The sequence below is a fragment of the Scyliorhinus torazame genome, chromosome 16 (genome assembly GCF_047496885.1).
Source record: "Scyliorhinus torazame isolate Kashiwa2021f chromosome 16, sScyTor2.1, whole genome shotgun sequence".
Taxonomy (NCBI): Eukaryota; Metazoa; Chordata; class Chondrichthyes; order Carcharhiniformes; family Scyliorhinidae; genus Scyliorhinus; species Scyliorhinus torazame.
The window spans coordinates 184469757-184496088 of NC_092722.1; the positions used below are offsets into that span (position 1 = coordinate 184469757).

The window sequence follows — 26332 nt, forward strand, 5'->3', positions numbered from 1 at the left end:
CATAGATTACGTAGAACATACAGTGCAGAAGGAGGCCATTCGGCCCATCGAGTCTGCACCGACCCACATTAATCCCTCACTTCCACCTTATCCCCGCAACCCAATAACCCCTCCCAACCCTTATGGACACTACGGGTAATTTAGCATGGCCAATCCACCTAACCTGCACGTCTTTGGACTGTGGGAGGAAACCGGAGCACCCGGAGGAAACCCACGCACACACGGGGAGAACGTGCAAACTCCGCACAGACAGTGACCCAGCGGGGAATCGAACCTGGGGCCCTGGCGCTGTGAAGCCACAGTGCTAATCACTTGTGCTACCGTGCTGCCCCACTGCTAACCACTGTGCTACTAAGAATAGTGCTGGGGAGTGTTACTAATTGAAATAACTCTTTCAAAGAGCCAGCAAAGGCACAGTGGGCTTGAAGGGCCTCCTTTTGTTCTACGTCATCCGGTGATTCATTAAAGGTTGACCAGAGTATCAGGAAAGCTCCTGAAAGCGTTAAATCTCGGGAGACAAATTGAAAATTTGGAAGTTAGGGCTACAAAGCAAAGTTGCGGGGGGAAACGGGACGCTTCCATCCAATGGGTAATCAAGTTTTGGAATAGGTTACAGGGAGGGGCTTTGACACAGATTATATGAATGGGTTCAGGTGACAGGATTGATCTTTTAATAAGAGTCTTAATGGGCTTTTGTGTTTGTAAGACTGTTTTTCAGCTGTCTATAGTTACACGTCAGCTGAAATGGCTGAAGTTCCTACTATTCGAAGATTTTAAAATCACGATGCTGGCTTCCATCCCCCACATCAAATTTCCCCCTGCCCCCTGCAGATCCCCTTAATCCTGTACAGTCCGTCCCCTCTCTCCTGTTCTCTAGCACTGCTGATGGGAATCTCCATTTCCCACCTCCCAGTGCTCGGGTGGTTCGTATGTCCTTCTGTAACATTAGCCTGTTTGAGAAGCTCCTCCGTTGTGACTGACTCCTTGTTCTTGTGGTTTTTTTTATTCCCCATACTGAGCAAGCCTTAGAAACAGTATCTGCACATGCTGCATGTCTATACACGTTAACCGGTGGTGTAAAAAAGTACTTGACGCGTCATTTGAACCTAGTCTAAAAAACAATTTGAAGGTGAAAAATCTCTTTTTGCCTCTTTACTGATACGGCTATTTTGATGCATTGTATTAATTGAAAGCTAGCATATTGATAACATAATAAATGTACCAGTTGTGACATTGTATGACTGCTTCATGTTTATCGTAAGTAAAACAGTGAAAAGTCACCGTGATCTTCGGCCGACCCGTTGCGTTGCCCAAGTCCATAAAGAAAAATGCTTTTTTACCCTATTAAATTATAAAAATTATGTAGAAGCACTTCTAGAATCTTAAAAGCACAGAAAGAGGTCCGTCTTCCCATTCTGCCCATGCTCGCCTTCTAAAATAACTATCCAATTAGCCCCTTTGCTTTTTCCCAATAACTCTAATAATAATCTTGATTGTCACGAGTAGGCATACATTAACACTACAGTGAAGTTACTGTGAAAAGCCCCTCCTCAAATGTTTCTAGTATTTATCCCGTTCGCTTCTGGGGCTGGTTTAGCACAGTGTGCTAAACAGCTGGCTTGTAATGCAGAACAATGCCGGCAGCACGGTTCAATTCCCGTACCAGCCTCCCCGAACAGGCGCCGGAATGTGGCGACTAGGGGCTTTTCACAGTAACTTCATTGAAGCCTGCTTGTGACAATAAGCTATTATTATTATTATTATTATTATTATTATTATTAAATTAGGATTGAATCGGCTTCCACCAGGCATTGCTAAATTTGCCATAGCAACAATCACCTCCCCGCCAGTTCTCTGCCCAGTTATCTTAAGTATATTTCCTCTGGTTACCAAGTCTCCAGCCAATGGTGGCAGTTTCTCCTTATTTACGCTTTCAAAACTCTTCATAGTTTTGAGCACGTGTCAAATTTTCTCGCTGCCATATGGAGAACAGTCCCAGCTTCAGCAGTCTCTCATCCCTGGGATCATCGTAGTCCGTCTCCTCCAAGGCAACCTAGCACAATCTAATGGTATACTTCAAAAATGATTTGAATACTGAGTTCACATGCGCACTATTAAATTCTTCAGATCAGTTTTATCTAATGGCATTTGATTGTTCCTAAGCATCAGGTGACCAGTTTCACGGCTATTCCCTGAAGATGCAGCTTCTGAGTGGGAAATTCAATGGCCTTTCTGTCTACATGTCACTCTAGTCAGCCACATGGGAGTTGATCATTTTTATTATTCTTTCAGGGGATGTGAGCGTCGCTGGCAAGGCCAGCATTTGTTCCCCATCCCTAATTGCCCCTTGAACTGAAGGATCTGCTCAATCATTTCCGAAGGGACATTAATAGTCAACCACGTTTCAAAATTTGGAGCCACATGTAGGCCAGACCAGATAAGGATGGCAGATTTCCTTCCCTGAAGGACATCAGTGAACCAGATGGGTTTTTGAAACCATTGATAATTTATGATCACTGTTGCTGAGACTAGCTTTTAGTTCTACATTTTAATTGACATTAAATTCCCCCAGTTTTGAACACATGCCCCCAGAGCATCAGTCTGGGCCTCTGGACATTGTCCAGTGACATTGCTACTGTGCCATTGTCACTCCATAATATGAGATGACTAACTTAGTCTCTTAGTGGGGCAGGGTTTTTTTTTCTTGCATGAGATGTAGGTGTCACTGGTAAGGTCAGCAATTATTGCCCATCACTAATTTCCCCTTGAATGGGTGGTGGGGTGCAGACTTCTTGAATACATTGAAGTGGCTTGCTGGGCCATTTCACAGGACAGTTACAAGTCAACATTATTGCTGTGGGTCTGGAGTCACATCCAGGCCAGACCAGGTAAAGATGGCAAACTTCTTTCTCACAAAGACATTAGTGAATCAGATGGGTTTTTATGATATTCTGGTAGTTTTATGAGCACCATTATTGAGACTCAAGATGATGGGCCGAATTCCTTACTGTATGAGTCTGTGAAAGGTCATTGTCACTGAAAGTTAACATGCAGCAAGCAAATGGGAAGGCTAATGCTATGTTGGCCTTTATCACAAGAGGGTTTGAGTGCAGGAATAGTGAAGTCTTGCCTCAGTTGTATCGGAGCTTGGTTGGACCGCACCTGGAGTAGTGTGTGCAGTTTTGATCCCCTTACCTTAGGAAAGGTATTGTTGACATAAAGGGAGCACAGCAAAGGTTCACCAGACTTGTTCCTGGGATGGTGGGGAATGTCCTATGAAGAGAGATTGAGGAAACTGGGCCTGTATTCTCTGAGCTTCGAAGAATGAGAGATGATCTCATTGAAACCTACAAAATGCCTAAAGGGATAGACCGGGTATATGCAGGTAAAATGTTTCCCCTGTTTGGGGAGTCTGGAGCCAAGAGAGAAACATTCAAAATAAAGTGTAAGGCACTTAGGACTAAGGTGAACGTCTCGGGCTCAGAGGCTGTGAATCTTTGGAATTCTTAGTTTAGTCATTGTGTACGTTTAAATCTTTTATTGTCACAATTAGGCTTACATTAACACTGCAATGAAGTTGCTGTGAAAAAGTCCCTCGCGCCACATTCTGTCACCGCACGGAGGGAGAATTCAGAATGTCCAATTCACCTAACATCACGTCTTTTGGGTTTTGTGGGAGTGAACCGGAGCACCCAGAGGAAACTCATGCAGACACGGGGAGAACGTGTGAACTCCGCGCACATAGTGATCAAAGCCAGGAATCGAACATGGGACCCTGGCGCTGTGAAGCCACAGTGCTCACCACAAGCAGAGATTGATAGATTTCTGAATATGAATGACATAAGGGGATATGGGGATAGTGTGTGAAAAAGGCAGTGAAGTGGATGATCTGCCATTATTGTATTAAATGGGGCGGCACAGTGGCGTAGTGGTTAGCACTGCTGCCTCACGGCGCCGCAGTCCCAGGTTCGATCCCGGCTCTGGGTCACTGTTCGTGTGGAGTTTGCATATTCTCCCCGTGTTTGCGTGGGTTTCGCCCTCACAACCCAAAGGATGTGCAGGGTAGGTGGATTGGACACGCTAAATTGCCCCTTAATTGGAAAAAATGAATTGGGCACTCTAAATTAAAAAAAAAAATTATTGTATTAAATGGCGGAGAAGGCTCAATGAGCTAAATGGTCTATGAAAGAAAAGCAGACTTGCATTTATATAGTGCTGTTCATGATCTCAGCATCCTAAAATAGTTTACAATTAATGAAGTGTAGTCACTGTTGTAATGTAGGAAGCACAGCAGCCAATTTGCGCACAGCTAGCACCCAAAATTGGCAATGTGATGAATATCAGGTGGCCTCAGCTTTGAAGTTTGTTGAGGGAATATTCATTGCCAGATTGTGTGCCTTGTTTTTTTGCAAAAAAAAAAAGTCTCTATGAAATATAATTTGTGATGACGAGGGAAGATTCCAATTGTTTTCATAAACATTAAGCTTTCTTGTGTGCTGGACTGTCTTTTGGCCCAGTAGATGTAGGATCAAAGGACTCTACTGCTGATCATAGAATGTTAGAAATCTCAGTGGAGGAGGCCATTGGACTCCCTGGGAAAGTTGCTTATTGTGAGTTCCACAAATTCCATTTTGCCGATTCTTCTCTGTGCTCTGCAATGTTCCTGAAGTGTTTCACAATTTAATTGAGAATTCGATTATTGACTTGTTTTTGGTTGCATCTTGTGGAAAAGTTGCATGTTTATGTGTAAATGTGCAAATATATCTTCTAAGCCCTCCCCCTATTTTTATTTTGAATATGGATCCTAAATTTATGCATCTACCCAGGATAGTGACATGGATATGTGAAATCTTCTGCCTGGGTATGGTTATCTACTCCTGATTTTGCGCTGTTGCTTCATTGTGATCTCTGCTTTCCTTGGCTCAAAGTTGGTGCCTATTCGATCAACTTGTTAAATTAATTTTAGTGTGGAGCGCCTTGGTCAAAAGAGCGTGATTAGTGTAGTTTCCGAGGGGATTCATGAGAACTGCAACCCAGGAAAGGGGTTTAGGAGATAATGTGGCTTGAGGATCGCCATTGATGGTTAAGTGATGGGAGAGCGTGGAAACGTACAATTGCACAGAGTTGGATGAGCGAAGTGTATCAGCAAGATTGTGGATCTGAAGAAGTCTGGAATTGTAGGATGTAGTGAGGCTATTTGGGGATTTTTAGACGGGAACTGTGATCGTGAGGTTTACGTGAGGGACAGTGGTTGGCAATGGGAGTGAGTGGGGTTTTGTGTGGGTAAAAGCGCAGTCATTGTAATTTGCGGGGTGGAGTGCAGTAAAATGAACATTAGAAAAGTCAAATCTGAAGGTGGCAAAATCATGACTGAATGTTTCAACAGCAGCTCAGGTGATGCAGCCGAAAGGCTAGTATTTTTGTAACGGATATAGTTGACAGCTGCAGTTTGCTTTAGACAACACCCTGCTTTTATGAGGTAATGTTGCTGTAGTTTCAGTCATGAGGTCTGCTCTGCTGTAGTTCACAGAGACTCTTTGGATAGACTCTGTAGACTGTTTTCTATGCAGTCTGCTGCTTAAATGGAGACTGCTTTACAATAGACTTTGCTGCGAGGTCTGCCGTAAGCCTCACCCACAGCGGTGTCAGCGTGTAGTCTGATTCATGTTTCTGGTCACAGACCTACAGATTCCGAGATACCACAAAATAAATGTTAAATAAGAACAATGTAAAATGGTTCTTCCCACTAATTGAGGAATATATATTTACTGCAATTTTTACGTGTTAAGTACCAATGTCTGGACTTGCTGAGTCTGGTATCCAGAATTTCCATTTTGTTCAAATCTTGTACAAAGTCCCTGGATTCAAGTATTCATCCCACCATATGGGGTTAGCTATTGGCTATAGAATGCAGTAATCGCTCCTTTTTAAAAAAATGTTTTTATTCTCCATTTTCACATTTTCCTTCAAAATTTACACCCCACCCACAAACAGTAAACTGTAACAAATACAGAATCAATCCCCTTAACAATACCAACGATCCCATCCTCCCACCACCCCAAACAACGGCCCACCTGTCAATATATGCATCCAATAAAACAAACCCTCCCACGGTGGAAACAAAAAACAAAAGAGAAAAAGAAAAGGAGTCCGGGACTGCCCATGGTCACCAGTGACCTATAGAGTGCACTCTTTCCCCCGCCCCCCCCTTACACTCAACGCCATCCAACCTCTGAAAGAGTGCCGTACATGATACCCAAGAGTTGTACACCAACCCCCCCCCCCAGTCTCCAACTCCTCCCGTCCACTGCCTCTTGTAAAACTCCTCCCCCCAACCTCGGTTCCTTCCCCCCAACTTTCCACCCCGGCTAGACCACTCGGACCCTGTTCTGCCAGGCTCCGATGGCCGCAGTCCCTCCCCCCCCCCCACCTCACTCCCGTTCACTGGCCGGCTTAAACCGGCCAGCGTGGAGGCCCCCGCCCGGGTCCCTTTCCCCCTTGCCCGGCCCTAGGAAAGCCCAGAAATCCCCTTTTAGCACACAAACCCCGCACCTACACCCCAAAGAGCCCTCATTTCGAGTGAAAGTCCCGTCCCTTCCCTTGTCCAAATATATACAACATTGGCTCCTTTAGCCCATACACCCGCACGCAGTGAAACAAAAAAAGAAGAAAATACAGTCAGTCATGAGGTCACATCGGCACATGGCCATTTCTCAATTTCTCAGTTCTGCCACAGTCCTTCTGCCTTCGCAAACTCCTCCGTTCCAAAATAAAAGTCCCTGAGCTTGTAAGTCACCCTCAGCTTCGCTGGGTAAACAATGCCGCTCTGCACCTTGCTAATGTACAGTGCCCTCTTCACCCGGTTGAAGGCTGCCTGCCTCCTCGCCAGCTCCACCGTAAAGTCCTGGTATACACGTATACCAGCTCCAGCCCACTGCACCACCCGCTTCTGCTTGGCCCAGCTCAGGACCTTCTCCTTCACACTGTACCTATGGAAGCACAGAGTCACTACCCTTGGCGGCTCACTCGCCATTGGTACAGGCCTCCACAACCGATGAGCCCGATCCAGTTCATATCGGGAGGGATCCTCCCCCTCCCCCAATAGTTTCGCCAGCATCGTGGCAAAATACTCAATTGGCCTCGGTCCTTCAACTCCTTTGGGCAGCCCCACAATCCTCAAATTCTGTCGCCTGGATCTGTTTTCCAGGTCTTCCATTTTTCCTCGCAGATCCTTGTTACTGTCCATCACCTTCCGCATCTCCTTCCCCATCGAGTCAAGTTGATCACCGTGCTGCAATAACGTCTCCTCCACTTCCTTCAGCGCCTCCTCTTGCTCTCGCACCTCCGCCACTGCGCTCGCCACCGCCGTCATCACCGGGGAAATCACCTCCTCCACCAGCGCACTCAAAACCTCCCTCATCTCCTTCCTCATTGTCTCCATGTATCTTGTAAACTGCCTTTCGAATTCCGCAGCCATCACCTTAGTTATTTCTTCAGCCGTAAACAATGCGGCCTCCCCTGGTGCTCCAGCCTCCATTTTCCTTGGTGACCCCGTGGTGACCTTTCCACTCCCTGACGGACCTGCAGCTGTTTTTTTTACGGACGATGTTTTGCTCACCCTCGACATTTTTCTTCACTGTGCCTTCACTGTTTCTTCCTGCTTTTGCCGCCTCCGTGGACCCTGGGACCGGGCTTAAAGCCCTGAAAATGCCGTTCCCGAACGGGAGCCCTCCATTGTGCGGCCGCCTCCCGCCCACCATCACCGGAAGTCCCAGTAATCGCTCCTTGGGTTATTTTTATTCAAATGTACCTTTTTGACAATTAAAAAAAAAAAAAAAATTTCATAGTATACAATTTTTTTTTCCAATAAAGGGGAAATTTACCGTGGCCAATTCACTTACACTGCACATCTTTGGGCTGTGGGGGTGAGACCCACGCAGACACGGGGAGAATGTGCAAACTGCCGGCGGGCGACACGGTAGCACAGTGGTTAGCACTATTGCTTCACAGCGCCAGGGTTTCGGGTTCGATTCCCGGTTTGGTTCACTGTCTGCGCGGAGTCTGCACATTCTCCCCGTGTCTGCGTGGGTTTCCTCCGGGTGCTCCGGTTTCCTCCCACAAGTCCCGAAAGACGTGCAGGTTAAGTGAATTGGACATTCTGAATTCTCCCTCTTTGTACCTGAACAGGTGCCGGAATGTGGCGACTAGGGGCTTTTCAGAGCAACGTCATTGCAGTGTTAATGTAAGCCTACTTGTGACAATAAAGGTGCAAAAAAAAAACTTCACACGGACAGTGACCCGGGGCCGCGATCGTACCCGGGACCGCAGCGCCATGAGGCAGTAGCGCTAACCACTGCATCACCGTGTCGCCCCTTTTTGACTATTTTGATCTGGTATTTAGATTGCAAACTTGGGTTCAAGAAACTCCTTCCTTGAATGTGCATCAGTTTCTCTTGTCACCAAATTTCAACTTATTTTTCTATTTTGTTTGTATATGAGAGGCATTCACTCCTGCACATGACCAGTTCCACAATGGCCATTTATCCTCTGACTTTAATTCTCCTGTTTTCCAAATTAAACGACCCAGGTCGGTGCCAAATACCCCGCCTTTCAATTCTTCACGGAGAGTCTGCACGTTCTCCCTGTGTCTGCGTGAGTTTCCTCCGGGTGCTCCGGTTTCCTCCCACAGTCCAAAGACGTGCAGGTTAGGTGGATTGGCCATGATAAATTGACCTTAGTGACCAAAAAGGTTAGATGGGGTTACTGGGTTACGGGGATAGGGTGGAAGTGGGTGCTTAAGTGGGTTGGTGCAGACTCGATGGGCCGAATGGCCTCCTTTTGCACTATGTTCTATGTTTGCTGCGTTAAAAATCACAGTTCACTCTATTTCCATTCTTCCGGTCATGTTCTAGGATCTCCAAACTTTGAAACTCTTCCCACCCCTTGTTATCCCCGCTAGAACTACTAATTGGAGGTTTTTGAAACTTATTCTTTATGTCAATTAACAATTACGGATTACATTTCTTTTATCTCAAACCTTTTCCTCATCCTCTTGGCCTTGGTGTACTCCTGTACGATAAGCCTTGATCCTATATCTAGGCACCCTGTTAATAAATGTTGATTGTGTCCTGGTGCAAGCAGTTTTAAAAGTACAGTCACCCGAGTCCCAGAGGACCATAGGCTGCTTTCCCCTTTGAGGGGAGAGAGCTGACTGGTGGTGATTTAACCTGAGGGGCGAGGTTGAGAAGGCCTTCATGAATAACCTCAGCCGGTACGGGGAATTGAACCCACGCTGCTGACCTCGCTCTGTATCACAGTCCAGCTGTCCAGTCGACTGAGCTAAGCAGGTTTTCAACAAGCGTTTCAAACCACTTCCCTGCGCTGTGTGCTTTTGTGTAACATGAAGGCTGGGAGTTGGTTTCGCGACTGGATCATGATGCGGAGCAACACCAACAGCATGGCTTCAATTCCCGGACCGGCTGAGGTTATTCTTGAAAGCTCTGCCTTGTCAACTTTGCCCTTTGCCTGAGATTAAATCACCAGCAGTCAGCTCTCAAAGGGCAGAGCAGCGTGTGGTCCCCTGGGACTGTGGTGACATTTAACATTTTTATTTTACAAGTCTGCAGCACAGGAACAGATAATTCTGCCCAACCTATCCCCAGTTGGTGTTTATGCTCCACAGGAGTAGGCCATTCAACCCTTCAAGCTGTGTTGCTTTGATGAGGAAGCGTTGTTGAGGATAGATCATAGAATTTACAGTGCAGGAGGAGGCCATTTGGCCCATCGAGTCTGCACCGGCCCTTACAAAGAGCACCCTACTAAAGCCAACGTATCTACCCTCGCCCCGTAACCCTTACTTAACTTTTTGGACACTAAGAGCAATTTAGCATGGCCAATCCACCTAACCTGCACATCTTTGGACTGTGGGAGGAAACCAGAGCACCCGGAGGAAACCCACGCAGACACGGGGAGAACGTGCAGACTCCGCACAGACAGTGACCCAGCCGGGAATCGAACCTGGGACCCTGGAGCTGTGAAGCAACTGTGCTAACCACTGTGCTACCGTGCGAGGGGTCACAAGATACTGAGCATTGAAAGATTTATGATAAATTGACTGAGGGGCGGGGTGAAAGCTCCAAGATTGTAACTAAACTCTGAAGTGTTGGGGTTACAGTAGGCAAGAGAATCTGGTTGATGTGAAACCTACAGGAGAATTCTGTGGCGCCCCCCCCCCCCCCCCCCCCCCCCCCCGCCAGGGTCCCAGGTTCGATTCCCGGCCTGGGTCACTATATGTGCGGAGTCTGCACGTTCTCCCCGTGTCTGCATGGGTTTCCTCCGGGTGCTCCGGTTTCTTCGCACAAGTCCCGAAAGAAGTGATATTAGGTGAATTGGACATTCTGAATTTTCCCTCTGTGCCTGAACAGGCGCCGGAATGTGGCGACTAGGGGATTTTCACAGTAACTTAATTGCAGTGTTAATGTAAGCCTACTTGTGACAATGATTATGATTATTAGAAGACATTTGTTCCACTGTTATTTGTGCCTATCGATGTTACAAATTAATTGATAAATCCTGGATTACAATAAATAGATAACATGATGTTTGCAGTAACATTTACTTATTTTTAACATCTGTTTACTCTGGATTAATGGAAAACTAAGCCTGACATGTTAAACTGAATATTTTTCGATAAAGCAATGTTTGGCACAATTGCCCATTCTTTTTGCTGGGAGTGAGTTCATTGTAGAGGTGACTTTGCAGATTCCCTCGTGACAGTGCTTTTGTAAAATAGATTACAGGGTGCTGCCAGATGGATGTCAGTTGCACAGAAAGATTTTGGAACAATCTTGGGGGATCCAGTGGGTGAAAACTTGGAAAATGTAACTTGTTGGACAGTCGCCGCGGACGCGGGGAAGAGAACTGTGGTCCATCACCTGCAGGCATAAACAGGCGAGGTGCACAAAATAAATGCAGTGGAGTACAGGAATCTTTTATCCAGTTTGTGCCATGATTCTACTTCATGTCATGGCGAAGGTAAGGAGGAGACATGGAGTGGAGTTTAAGCATGGTGATCGATAAGGAAATTGGCTGAACCAGCATATTATTTAGGGAGCCAAGACCCTGTAGAACTCAGAAATAGTTTAAAAATATAATGAGTTGTTATTATAGGGAGTCCTTACTATCAAAAGGTTTGATAATCTGCTTTACTGTAGAGAAATTATGACCATCACGCTGACTTTACATAAATGCAAAATACGTTGCCCTATTTTCCGAACACTAAATCCTAAAATATATATAATCAGTATTGTAGTGAAGTGATTCACCAGAATCAGAACTGTCCTGTCTTACGGATGTTTACCAAATTTTATTTGGGTTTTATTCCTCCTTGTCCCTGACCCAATTGCGATGTATTTCTGTTCCATAACTTGAAGTGGTTCAATTACTGGAGCTTTATACTTGGTTGGGTTCTTTTGACCTGACAGTCTGGCTTATTCTCCAGCTGTTTATCAGCTTTTTACTGCCGTTATTTTCAGGATCATTCCACAACAAATCCTGAAGTTCGAATTTTTTGTTTGTTCAAAAGGTCTGCAAATCTATCGCTTAAAAGCAACTTGGGTTAACACCACTAGGTCTGGTTCTGTATGGGTCTTAACACGAACCCAGTTAGCAAGTGATTGGCTTAAAGGTTTGAAACGCTAGTCACTATATTAAAAGATTTTTTTTGTGAAGCTTTTGTCTTGATCACTTTGCTATAGAAACTGACCTTTCAAAACTACAATATGCAGGAGGTAGAGCAAAGCAGTTCATAGTATTAGGAGAACCTGTTGCCCAAGACTGTGCTTAAGTTTCAATCTTATTGCTTTAGTTTCGTGTTTGTTATCAGCAAGATCATTTGATTTGCAATGTGCTCCAGCAGCCGTATGCTTCAAGTTTCATTGTGAACTTGTAGATTTCAAAGTCATTACCTCTGTGCTCGCTGACCTATTTTAGCACCAGGTCCATCAACGCCTCCTTATTATGTTCATCCTTCTTTTCAAATGTCTCCATGACCATGCTATTCCCCAGCTCTAACTTCCTCCTGCCCTAGGAACATCGTAGATCTCTCTGCCCCTCTAGTTCTGGCCTCATGAACCTCCATCATTAGCACACAGTTCCTTTAGTTGTCTAGCCCCTATGCTGTGTAATTTCCTCCTCGAACTTTATACCTTTTTCCACTTCTCTTGTCCTTTTAAGATTTTCCTTAAAACCTACCTCAGTTTTTGATCATCTGGCCGAATATTTCCCTATGTAGTTTGGTATCAGATTCTGTTTGATTACACGCCTTGGGACATTTTACTATTTCTCCCCAAACAGGCGCCGGAATGTGGCGACTAGGGGCTTTTCACAGTAACTTCATTTGAAGCCTACTTGTGACAATAAGCGATTTTCATTTCATGTCATTTCATTCATTTCATTTCACTTCAAATACAGGTTGTTGTTGCTTCATAGGTAGATTTTATCAGCAATGCTCATTTGGTAGCACTCTGACTTTTGAGTCACAATGTTCTGGGTTCAAATCCCACTCCAGGTCTTGAGCACAAAAATCAAAGCTGAAATTGCAATGCCTACAGAGGGAGAGCTGCCCTGTTGCAGGCGCTGTTTTGCAGGTGAGACACTAAACTTTAGTCCCAGCTGCTTTCTCGGGTGGAAGAGGTGAAAGCACACATGGCACTGCTTCAAGGAAGATCGGGGTTTTATCATCTATTATCTGGTCATTTTCGCATTGTTGTTTATGGGAGCTTGCTGTGCGCATTGGCTGCCATGTTTCCTGCATTGCGATCAACATCCTGGAGATTACCATTGATCAAAAACTGAACTGAACTAGCCACATTAATACTGTGGCCATCAGAGCAGGTTAAAGACTAGGAGTCCTACGGCGAGTAACCCTCCTCCTGACAGCCCCCCCCCCCCTTCCACCCACCCACACACACACACACACACACACACACACACACAAAATGCCTGTCCACCATCTAAAAGGCACAAGCCAGGAGTGTGATGGAATGCTCTCCACTTGCCTGGATGAGTGCAGCTCCAACAACACTCTAAGCTCGACACCATCCAGGACAAAGCAGCCCCGCTTGATTACTACCCCTTCCACAAACATCCAATCCCTCCATCACCGACGAACAGTGGCATATACAAGTTGCACTGCAGGAACTCTCCAAGGTTCCTTCTGCAGCACATTCCGAACCCACAACCACTGCCATCTAGAAGGACAAGAGTAGCAGATACTTGGGAGCCCCACCACCTGGAGGTTCCCCTTCAAGCCACTCGCCACCCGCCCTGACTTGAAAATATTTTGCTGTTCCTTCATTGTCGCTGGGTCAAAATCCGTGGGACTCCCTCCCTAACAGCACAGTGGGTGTACCTACACCACAGGGCCTGCAGCGGTTCACAAAAGCAGCTCACCACCACCTTCTGAAGGGCAACTAGGGATGGACAATAAATGCCGGCCTAACCAGCAACGTCCGCATCCCGTAAATGAATTTTTAAAACCAGTGATTATATTTCAAAAAGTACTTCATTGGCTGTAAAGCACTTTCAGACAGCCAATGATTGTGAAAAGTGCCATATAAAAGCAAGACTTATTTTCTAGAAAGTACAGCATTGAAATTGATAGACCACAGATCATTACACCCTGTTTGCACGTTTAGTGATATGAGCTGATTTTCTTGTGTGATAACTGGGTGAAAATTTAATGGCTCCGGATGTTTCTTGTGATCTTTGAGTGGATTGATTGCATTCCGGGTTCAGTCCTGGGCAGTGCTGACTGCATGTTTGTTTTTAAACGTGAGACAAGGTATCTCTCATGAATCAACATGCTTTTGAGATCTGATTACTTTTATGTCCTGGCAGTCTGTTTTGTATAGTCTCTTGCTTGGAGAGCTACGTTCGCTACACGGGTACTGACGCTATTGAGCTGTGCACACATGGTGTAACTTCCATACAATTGTACAGTTTTCTAGCATCTGATGTGCTTTGATGGAGGCGCAAAAGTTTATTTTTCAAGATTGTGTGTTGCACGCACGTCTTAGTAATAACTGCTTCATTCTTGGATGCAAAATGTTTTAGATAGAGGCCAAAGGCTTAAAGGTCACGATAACCCTCAACCTCTACATTTTAGCAATATATAGTTCTATAAATTATAGATTGCTTGTATATGGCGAACCTAACGAGCACGTCTTAATTTCTGATAAAGTGGTCAATCTATTGGTGCTTGGACATCATTGTTTTAGACCCTATTACCACATCAGATTAGTGCAAAGATGAAGCATAATGGGGAGGTTGTATTGTTGCTGTAACATAAGTGTTCGGAAACTTTCCAGAATATTGTGTGCAACTCTGACTAATTGTAATCACAACAACACACGTTTACATGTAGAAAAGCATCCTAAAGCACTTCAGAGATATAGGGCGCTATTCTCTCCCCCCCCCCCCCCCCACGCCGGGTGGGAGAATCGCTGGGGCGCCGCGCGAATCGCGCCACGCCGCCCTGACCCCCGCACGCGATTCTCCCACCCCCCCGGAAACCAGCAGCGCGCGATTCGCACCGGGCCGCTCGGAGAACCGGCGAGCGGCGATTCTCCGGGCCGAGTGGCCGCTACGACACGACAGGTTCCCGCCGGCGGCGTCCACCCCTTGTCGCTGCCGGCGGTAACTCTGCGGGAACGCTGGGGGGCGGCCTGTGGGGGAGGGAGGGGGGGGGGCTCCTTCACCGGGGTGGCCTCTGATGGGGTCTGGCCCGCGATCGGGGCCCACCGATCGGCGAGTCGACCACCCCCTCCGGGCCTACCTCCATATTGGAGAATCGCCCCCACCATTAGAAATAAATAGGTGCCATGCCAAAGAGGGAGTATTAGCAGGTGTTTTAAAAATGCTTGGACAAAGAGGTGGGTTTTGAGGAGAAGAGTAAAGTGGAGAGGTGTAAGGAGGGAATCCCAAAGCGCAGGACCAAGCCAGCTGAAGACACTGCTATGTAATGTTGGAATAAAAAGGAGGGGAACACAGAATTCTCAGGACAGTTGTATGGTTGAAAGAGGCTGGAGGTAGCGAGAGGTAAGGCCATGAAGGGATTTAAACAGGAGAACGAGAATTATAAATTGGGAGGCATCGTACGACCAGGAATTGTTGAGTGAAGATGAGGAAATAGGTGAGTGACACTTGGTTTCGGAAGAGCTAAAATTGATGGAGTTTGGGATTGGAATGCTGAGCAATTGAATATTGGAATGCATGATTTTCGAGGTGACAAAGTTGTCGATGAAGATTTCCATAGCAGATGGGTTAAAGTAAAGGTACCTCATTGGAACAGATTCAGAGACAGTTTGACAGGGCCGATACTGCCAGGCTGTTTCCCCTGGATGGAGAGTTTCGAACTGGGGAAAGGGGCCAGCCATTTTGGGCTGAGGTGAGAAGATGTCTCGGGTTTGGGGATCTCATCCTTCTTTTCAAACTTCCCCAATGGCCTCTCCGCTCCCTAATTTCTGCAACCTCTTCCATCCCTGCAGCACTCTGAGAACTCTGTGCTCCTCCAATTCTGACTTTTTGCAACGTCCCCAGTTTTAATAATTCCAGCTATATTTAATAATCGCTTATTGTCACAAATAGGCTTCAGTGAAGTTACTGTGAAAAGCCCCTAGTCGCCGCATTCCGGTGCCTGTTCGGGGAGGCCGGTACGGGAATTGAACACGCGCTGCTGGTCTTGTTCTGCATTACAAGCCAACTGTTTAGCCCACTGTGCTAAACCAGCCCCTTCAGCTGTGTAGGCTCTTCCCTTTCTAGACCTGTCTGCCTCTATCCCACTTGTTAAAAACCTACATCTTTCACCAAACTTCAGGCTGTATGTCCTAGTACCTCTTTATGGCCCTGGCATCGAGCTTTATTTGATATAATCATTTGGCAGTATAGAAGTAAGTATTGCTGAAAAAGGGACATACTATTGAAGCTTTTCATCTTGCACTTATCAGGACAGTTATGCAAGGTTAACCAACAGTAAAGGGAACAATCACTTAAAAGAGGAATTTGACAGGTTGGCAAGTAGACTCTTGTCAAGATGTTACCATGGAGAATGTCAGGAACTGTTAACTGCCAAACTTTTGTTTTGTTTCAAATCCAAACCAGGCAGGTTGACTCTGATTGGCCAAGGCATTGCCATGGGGAATTGTCAGAGAATATCTGTCTGCTAGGCTTTTAGTTGGAAAAGGTGTCATTCGTGAACATGCTCCTACTGTCTGCAAAGGGCAGGGTCCTGAATACATGAATACATGTAGCTTCTAACTAGTAAGTGAGCCACATTGTCAGCCCAGCTTTCAGTGAAATTCCTAGCACAGTTAGGATTGTTTAGCAAGTGCTGGCCAATCGCAGAATCGCATTAATGTTGGATGCCATGTTTTGAATTTTGCTAACATGGGCTGGTTGATGATGATTCTGTAAGCACCTTGGAATATTTTTGCAACTTTAAGGGAACGATATAAATGTAAGTTATTGTTCTTAGACATTATGGCTGGAGCAGGCGACTGAACAGGAGAAGGAGTTTGTAATGAGGGCTGATGATGATGGCTTTGATCTTCTCTGTTTAATTGAAAGAAATTGCAGCTCATCCCGAGATTGGATGCTGGACGAGTAGTGTGATTACATGGGTAACGGAGGAGTTGAGAGCATCTAGTTGCGGTGAGGCGCATTGGAAGCTAGGCCCACCTGAGCTTCGTTCTTGGCGGGGTTGGGTGGGGGGGGGGGGGGCGGCAGGACTCTCCCAATGTGTTCGACAGCAGATGACTGACCATGCCAAAGGGAGCAGCAAGGTTCAGTAGGGACATTACACCATGTCCCATTTTCAGAGGATCTCATTTGTGATATTGGTTCGGAGTGGTAGAGATGGATTTAGGTTAGAAAGATTAAAATATGAATCTGTAGGGAATAATTGTTGAAAACTGATGTGATATTTAGATTTTTATGGTAAGTACATGCAGACTCTTTCCTTGACTCAAAGAATATGTAACCATCAATCATTTGGTGTGAACATTGATGCATAACACTATACTGAATGAACTAGCGTTGAAAAACGTTTTGGTAGATCCCTTCATTAAGTTTAGTGGGGCTCATAATGTAGGACACCACCAAGAACACAGGAAGACCCAGACAATGGGGCAATTGTAACTGCTAACGGGCAGCACGGTGGGGCAGTGGGTTAGCCCTGCTGCCTCACGGCGCCGAGGTCCCTTGTTCGATCCCGGCTCTGGGTCACTGTCCTTGTGGAGTTTGCACGTTCTCCCCGTGTTTGCGTGGGTTTCGCCCCCACAACCCAAAGATGTGCAGGCTAGGTGGGTTGGCTATGCTAAATTGCCCCTTAATTGGAAAAAATGAATTGGGTACTCTAAATTTATATTTTTAAAAATTGTAACTGCTAAGGGACATGAAGCTCATATTTGGAAAGGCTAAAGTTTCCGAGGGAGTGGAAGACTGAGGAATTACTTGCCTTCCTTATTAGTTTGGGTGAAACTAATTCTTGATTATCTAATAAAGAGGAGCCCAATCTGAAATGCTACCATAAGGTAGTAAACTAAATTCTGAGTCACGAATGTGGGTGAAACTTAGGTGGCTAATGACACCTGAGCCTTATGGTTGCATAGCGACCTTGCAATTATTCACGCCTCGTCATTTTCTCTCTCTCATCGTCGGCGTAACTTTTTCTTTTCTTTTTGAAGTCTCAAGAAAGAGAAGTGTGCATCGGAGTGAATAACCAGAGTTACTTCTGTGAAACGGGACACTGTTGTGGAGAGTCACAATGCTGTAACTACTACTATGAACTTTGGTGTAAGTATTGACACTTCATTAATTTTTTTTTCTTTATAAAAAAAATAATTTTACGGTACCAAAATTGTTTCCAATTAAGGGGCAATTTAGCGTGGCCAATCCACCTAGCCCGCACATCTTTGGATTGCGGGGGCGAAACTCACGCAAACACGGGGAGAATGTGCAAACTCCACACAGACAGTGACCCAGGGCCGGGATCGAACCTGGGACCGAGGCGCCATGAGGCAGCAGTGCTAACCCACTGCGCCACCGTGCTGCCCAGATTGACTCTTGATTCTAACAGATTTGTTGGAGTTGGTGAGCGCCACCAGCTTTTGCTGTGAGTCACGAGCTTCATTTTACCAATCTGTCAATTAAAGAATGAATGATGCCCCTCCCCCTGTCTCTCTGTCAGGCTAACAATGGTACTTTTTGTCCTAGTCCAGTTTAAGCCATTTTGACACGAAGATCAAAAAACACTGGCGAAATGAAAACTGTAGGCTGTAAATTTAAATTAGTTTTAGAATCTGTTTTATCTGTGTCTCTCTGCCTTCTCAAAACTCTCAACCTCTTTTCACAGGGGCTTTCCACAGTAACTTCATTGAAGCCTACTTGTGACAATAAGCGATTATCATTATTATTATTATCATCATCCATTCACGCGCTATCTGAGCCTCTTCCAACCCGGTTTTCCTTCTAGCTGGCTTGTGAAGTGGTCTGAGACATCGTTCCTGGATGAGGACTGTTGTAAGATTACACGCAGTGTGGTGTGAGCGGCACCGGCCAACATGTGCTAGCCTTTGGGAGGCTACAATTCATAGCAGAGTAGATCTATTTAGAAAAATAAATGTCGAGCAGGCTTTTCTGCTCTGATCAATGCCACAACCTGCAGGGAGGTGTGGATTGGGTTCCTATGACTGTGATGTATTCCGTCGTTCAAAAACCTGATCGCCCCTCACTACCAGTGCAAAGATGGATTGGCCATTCTAAATTGTCGCTTGGTGTCCTAAAGGTTAGGTGGGGTCACTGGGATAGAGTGGGAGAGTGGGACAAGGTAGGGTGCTCTTTCAGAGGGTCGGTGTAGACTTGATGGGCCGAATGGCCTCCTGCACTGTAGGGATTCTCTGATAATCAGAATTCACGTGCTAATGGCCACTTGGCCTGGGTAGTAGTGGACTGGTTAAATGCTGATGAAAACCACCTGCTGGTGCGATGCAGAATTATCAGCAGACAATTGGGAAGAAGGTAAATTGCTTCCAGCGTTGGAAGCTCCATGGTGATGCGAGAACACAGTTACTCCAGCCAGAAGAACAGGAATAATCTGTTGGATCCTTGCCTTTTATAATTGATTTATATTTGTAACAGCCCTGGTTTGCTCTTGAATTGAGCTGCCGCTACTAATTAATCTCCAGACTTGCCACCGTCTCAGTGTACTGCGAGTAGCTTCACAGGATTGCACAAGATGTGTAAAAGCACCTCTACTAAAATGCTTTCAGTGAACGGAGCTTTGTCCATAAAAGCTAAAAATAGAAGGTAAATGTATGAAACTGAAATAGAATCAAAGTATCTTTGTGCTTTAATAATTCCAGTTATCACCTCGGCTTAAAAGGTTTCCTATTTTACTGGATGAAGTGAATGTTTTATTGGGTTTTTGCTGATGGAATCTCCTTCCTTGAAGTGACCCCGTGCTCTCTTCAACATCTCCAAATTGGGGAATATCCATTCATAGGGAACGCTGCTGACCCAACTACAAGCTGTTGATTTAGTGGCTCATTATGGAACTTCTGAATTGTTGTAACCCCTGCATAGGGTGTGCTATGTGTGGTGAGGTATCCTATAGATTTCACTGCTTATCAAATGGCCAAGTTAATAGAGCAGCCGTCTAATCTTAAAATTAGAGGATAGCTTTTCGTGACGCGCTCGTTCAAAGCAAAGGGAAATAAAGATCTGGAATTCTCTCTCCACAAGTCTGGACACTGGGACAATTGGAGTTTTCTACCATGATGGGCAGCACGGTAGCACAGTGGTTAGCACAATTTCTTCACAGCTCCAGGGTCCCAGGTTCGATTCCCGGCTGGGTCACTGTCTGTGCGGAGTCTGCACGTTCTCCCCGTGTCTGCGTGGGTTTCCTCCGGGTGCTCCGGTTTCCTCCCACAGTCCAAAGATGTGCAGGTTAGGTGGATTGGCCGTGCTAAATTGCCCTTAAAGTGTCCAAAAATGTTAAGGGGGGGTTACGGGGATAGGGTAGTTACATGGGCTTCAGTAGGGTGCTCTTTGTAAGGGCCGGTGCAGACTCGATGGGCCGAATGACCTCCTTCTGCACTGTAAAAACTATGATTCTAAGTCATTGATTAAACATGAAAATGGGTGTTAAGCCACATAAATGGAGCTATTCAGCCATGATCTAATTGATTGGTGGACAGGCACATGGGGCTTTATTTAATATCCTTTGATGGGATGTGGGTGCCATTGGTAAGGATGGCATTTGTTGCCTACCCATTTACGCCCATTTCAGAGGGTGATTAAAAGTCGACCACATTGCTGTGGATCCAGGGTCACATATAGGCCAGACCAGGTAAGGAAGGCAGATTTCCTTAGTGAACATTTAACGGCAATTGAAGATAAGTTCATGGTCACCATTACTGAGACTAGTTTTCAACCAGTTTGTTTTGCAGTTGGACCTAAATTCCACCAGCTCTGGTGGGATTTGAGTCCATATCCCCAGAGCAGTAGCCCGAGTCCCTGGATTACTAGTCCAATGACATTGCCACTGTCTTGCCAAGAATTGCCTGCTCCTATTTCTGTGTTTCTTGGAATCTCTTGACTCCTTTTATTTATGTACAGCTGGTAGGAAATCTGGGATTGATTACCTTGTGCTCGTGGCTCTGTGATCTGCAACAGCATTATAATATCATAAAGCACAGAATCCGGGGGCAATGTCAGGCAGCCCACTTGGCTTCCCGAAGGCAAAGGGACTTGTACAACCTGCTCTAATTATAATTGCCTTTGTGTTACAGAATTGTATTTGGAGCAAGTTGGTCTGACAGATGCTGAACTTGTCTGCAATAGGGTCACGTACTGGGGCGGTTGTCGGGATCGTTTGTTTCTAATTGGCTTCAATAACCCCAATTCAAAAACCCAATGCAACGCGCTCAGATTTCCAGGTGGTAACAAATTAGGAGGGACAGGGAAATTGAAGGAGACAACTCGGAAATTACAGAACAAATTGGAAGAAGAAATAGGTCGGTGAGCAGAGAGATGGCAAATTAAATTTAGCGGGGACTGAGTAAAGGCCCTGGAGAAGATAATGCGTGGCGGCAATATATACAAATGGCGTTAGAATCTCACAACCACAGAAGGAGGATATTCAGTCCATCATGCCTATACTTGCTCTTCGAAAAAGCTGCCCAATTCCAGTCTGGAAAAGTGGCCATGGTGTAATTATGTAACTAAATCTTTCCAGGATCAGACGATCATATTTCTAAGTACTGTATGAACTGATTTTCATGTGAATGAAAATGAAATGAAATGAAATGAAAATCGCTTATTGTCACAAGTAGACTTCAATGAAGTTACTGTGAAAAGCCCCTAGTCGCCACATTCCAGAGCCTGTTCGGGGAGGCTGGTACGGGAATTGAACCGTGCTGCTGGCCTGCCTTGGTCTGCTTTCAAAGCCAGCGATTTAGCCCTGTGCTAAACCAGCCCCATAACCGCTAAACAGCTAAACCAGTGTGCATATCATTTGTATAATGGCTTGAATTTTCAAACCAGGCCAAAACTAATTGTCATAAATATAGGTTTGTCATGAATAAACCCAAAAGATAACTCATGGGAAACGTCTTTATCGTAAGAGAACCCAGAAAATAGGATGTGCTCCAACGTGAGGTAAATAGTGTTTCAGGCGAAGCTGGATAACTATATGAAGGAGAAGGATAAGCAGATAGTGTCAGGTCAAGTGAGATCATAGAATTATAGAATCCTTACAGTGCAGAAGGAGGCCATTCGGCCCACCAGGTCTGCACCGACCCTCTGAAAGAGCACCCTACCTAGACTCACTCCCCTGCCCTATCCCTGTAACCCCATTTAACCTGGACACTTAAGGGGCAATTTCGCACGTCTAATCCACCTAACCTGCACATCCGTGGGCGGAAACTGGAGCCCCCGGTGGAAACCCACGCTGACACTGGGAGAACATGCAGACTCCACACAGTCACTTAAGGCCAGAATCGAACCCGGCTCCCTGGTGCTGAGAGGCAGCAGTGCTAACCACTGTGCCACCCTTCAAGATAGGAGGAGATTCATGTGAAGCATAAACTCCAGTATACACCTGATGGGCTGAATTAACCTATTTCTGTGCAGTGCATTCAATGTAATGTTGGGTAAACATCTAGAGGCGTAAGATTACCCAGCTGTATGACACTAACCAAAGCCAGCAGCTTTTATTGGGGAAACTACAAAACATTATGGGTTGGCGATGACGTCTAGAAAGAGGAGATTGCTGAATGAACCTGTGTTAGAAAGGGGAAAATTTGAACAGGGGGCAGAGGAAGAGGGTGGAAAGTGTTTGTCCTTCTGAAGGGCTCAAAGAAGGAAATCGGGCAGTCTTTTTCTTCTTTTGCCGAGGTGGAGCTGCTGACTTCGAGCATTAATTTGCTTATGTGCTTGGTGCAATAAAGCGGTTCAAAACACAGCAATGTGTTTCCTAAAGCACGGTCTGTAAACCTGGGTTGCTCTGCATACCAGTAAACGCATGTCTTGGGACCATTTCAACGGAAGCTGAGCATCTGAATCTTCCTGAAGGCAACAGTGTGACGTGGGTGGAGCCGAGGAAAACAAGCAAGCAGCAGAACCCTGTAATGTTCGACAGCCGGGCTGCACTTCCTTGCCAGCGTGCTGGCCTTGGGAGAAATTATTTTATTAGAAGTACACACCCGAGCTGCATAAAATAACTAGTGCATAGAATTAAAATCCCTCTCTTTCTCTCTCTCTCTCTCTCTCTCTCTCTCTGTCTCTCTCTCTCTCTCTCTTTCACCCCCCCACCCCCCCAACTTAACCCCTTTGTGAATGCTGTCAGTTTAACATCAAAAGCAGGATCCAACAGGAAGATCTGGAGGAATGGAAATTGTTGCCAGCAGATGTGCTGTTCCGCCAGGATCCTTGCATTTAACCAGCAGCTCTCCCAACCCCTACTGCAGCCCGAATTCCAAAATGGATGCAACCGAGCACAATAGATGGATCCATATGTAAGGTGACCACCCCAACTGGCCCCCCTATCTCCATTCTCCGCGCCCCCCAATCCAGAAAAGGCCTAAATAGGGATTCATTGTATGTGAGATTTATAATAATATTCTTTATTAGTGTCACAAGTAGGCTTACATTAACACTGCAATGACGTTACTGTGAAAAGCCCCTAGTCGCCACATTCTGGAGTCTGTTCGGGGACACAGGGAGAATTCAGAATGTCCAATTCACCTACCAGATATTCTTTCGGGACTTGTGGGAGGAAACCGGAGCATCCGGAGGAAACCCACGCAGACATGGGGAGAACGTGCAGACTCCGCACAGACAGTGACCCAAGCCGGGAATCGAACCTGGGACTCTGGCGCTGTGAAGCAACAGTGCTAACCACTGTGCTGCCGTGCCGCCATATTTTGTGCATGTTATTTTTTCTCTTCCATCTTCACCTGAAGCCATTGGCACCTGGCTCTCCAAGTTGGCTACTTATGGAAATTGCACAGTTAAACTTTCATGTGCACTGCACATCAGGGGGTCGTGGAGAGCATTCTGGGAAAGGGCCAAAACCTGTTTCTATATAGTGTGTTCAATGTTGTAAAAAGACCTAAATACTTTACAAGTGTGTAGTCGGTCAATATTTGACCCTGAGCCACATAAGGAAATATCAGCACAGGTTTTCAAAAGCTTTGTCAAGCAGGTAAGTTTGAAAGTGCATGTTAAAAGCAGAGAGAGGGGGAAGTAGGGGTTTAGAGGGGGGAATTCCAGAGCTTTGGGCCGATGCAGCTGAAGGCGCAAACCTGGGTGGAGGAAATTGGGAAAACAACAAGGCCGGAATTGGGAGAGCGTGTGGAGTTGGGGTTGGAGGTCTGGAGGAGGCTATTGAGTTCGGGAGGGGTGAGGTCATGGAGGCACTTCAACACAACAAGTGAGTTTTTGATTCAAAACAAGTAAAGGTCTCCTTCAGCACCATGCCGGGAATTCTTGGTACGGCTTGGAGCCATGCCCTTTGGTGGCTATTTTTGGGATCCCAAACTTGCCAGTTACTGACGGGAGCAAATATAGATGCTCTTGTCTTTGCTTCCTTGATAGCCCGTCGGCCCAGTGAAGGAGCTTGGCTTGGTGACCTGATGGAACTTTTACACTTAGAAAAAAATCAAGTACCTAATGAGAGGGTCGGCTGAAAGCTTCTACCTCCAATGGCAGCCATTTTGGTCACCATCAGTTGCTAGGGGGGGGGCGGAAGGGAGGGCACTGGGGATTGGTTGTTGTTTGTTTTGGGTTTTTGGGGGGGGGTGGATGAAAAGGTTGGAATACCCTTAACTGTTGTACATAAATGGTTGTTCTGGTGTTGTTCCGAAAAAATCGTTAACAAAATGCTTTTTAAACTGAAATGGGGCGGGCGATTTTGTTTTTGTCGATTGAATGAATCTGATTGAATGTTTTGTATGTTTGTAAACTGAAAATTTGAATAAAAATATACATTAAATAAATAAAAAAGGCAAGTAACGGTCAGCAAACTGAGGGTCATGGGTGAATGGGGCTTGGTGCAACTGAGGGTACAGGCAGCAATATTTTCCAGATTCATTGAAATTTGCAGAGCATGGAAGATATCTGCTTAACTGTTTTTGCTCTTTCTCAATTTCTTAAATGCACGGAGACCGGAGACCGTTTTAAAGCATGATTTCCCAATAGTCATTCTGTTCAAAATCGAACCGGGCTGGGGGGGGGCCTTTATTCTTTCAAATTTCCTGGTTAGCACATTGTCCCAATTAGGGGCAGCAGGATCTGCACGTGTGACCTGCAAGGAATGAAGAAGGGTTACTATCACAGCCTGTAACTTGAAAAGGAACGTCACTGTTGACAGCTTTGGCCCATTGTACTGCTGACTAATAAAAAAAAATAATCTTTATTGTCACAAGTAGGCTTACATTAACGCTGTGAAAAGCCCCTAGTCGCCACATTCCAGAACCTGTTCGGGTACACAGAGGGAGAATTCAGAATGTCCAATTCACCTAACAAGCATGGGGCTGGTTTAGCACACTGGGCTAAATACCTGGCTTGTAAAGCCGACCAAGGCAGGCCAGCAGCACGGTTCAATTCCCGTACCAGCCTCCCCGAACAGGCGCCGGAATGTGGCGACTAGGGGCTTTTCACAGTAACTTCATTTGAAGCCTACTTGTGACAAGCAATTATAATTTCAAGCACGTCTTTCGGGACTTGTGGAAGGAAACCGGAGCACCCGGAGAAAATCCATGCAGACATGGGGAGAACGTGCAGACTCTGCACAGACAGTGACCCAAACCGGGAATCAAACCTAGGACCCTGGAGCTGTGAAGCAACAATGCTAACTACTGTGCTACCGTGGTTGGACATAGTGTGACGATTTCTCTCTTCTGAGCTTCGCAAGAGTTCTTTGGCTCCTCGGAAAGGCCAATGTGCAATTTCTATTTTAATATAACGTCTTTTATGTATCCCTTTTTAAAGTTTGTGTAGTTGACTGAATAATGGAAGCTGGATGTTTGAAGTTGTTGAAATGTAATTTAACTGTATGATAATGCTCCTTTTCCTCTCTCCAGGGTTCTGGCTTGTTTGGACCATCATCATCATCCTGAGCTGCTGCTGTGTCTGTCACCATCGGCGAGCCAAACTCCGTCTACAGCAGCAACAACGACAGCATGAGATCAACCTCATCGCCTATCAGGGGGCCCGTAACTACTCCCTGCTTCCACTCTACCTGAGTATGTCTCTGTCGCAATTTATGGTTCCCCTGGGCAATGTTATGTTATTATTAACCCTTTCAGAACTTTGGCTGGGTATAAACTGCTCACTGCATTGCCAGGGAACATGACCTCCAGTGGGTTAGGTAAATTGCATGGCACTATAGGGAACCATGCGGAATGAACAGGCCAGCCTAGACTGGGTAGTTTGTATTGAGAAAGGAATAATTGGCAACCTAGGTGTGCGAGACCCCTAGGGATGAGTGACCATAATATGATAGAATTTTTCATCAAGTTGGAGAGTGATGTAGTTGATTCTGAGACTAGGGTCTGGAATCTTACTAAAGGAAACTGCGATGTTATGAGGCGCGAGTTGGCTATGATGAATTGGGAAACGTTACTTGAAGGGATGATGGTGGATAGGCAATGGCAAACATTCGAAGAACACATGGGTGAGCTGCAACAATTTTTATTTCCGTCTGGCACCAAAGTAAAACGGGAAAGGTGGCCAAATCACAGCTTACAAGAAAAATTAGGGATAGTGTAAG

The 26332-nt window shown here is 45.8% G+C and overlaps 1 protein-coding gene across 3 annotated transcripts in view; it reads left to right on the forward strand.

The window, feature by feature from the left end:
• Positions 1–26332, forward strand: part of wbp1la (WW domain binding protein 1-like a) — a 108228-nt gene that overhangs the window by 72269 nt on the left and 9627 nt on the right. For 2 of the 3 annotated variants that reach the window (XM_072479584.1, XM_072479587.1), the window contains 2 exons: positions 17745–17853; positions 25644–25805. In XM_072479584.1, coding sequence (XP_072335685.1) covers positions 17745–17853; positions 25644–25805 — 271 coding nt within the window. Of the gene's footprint in view, positions 1–10792; positions 11035–17744; positions 17854–25643; positions 25806–26332 lie in introns of all 3 variants that reach the window. The other variant, XM_072479585.1, reaches the window with a different exon arrangement.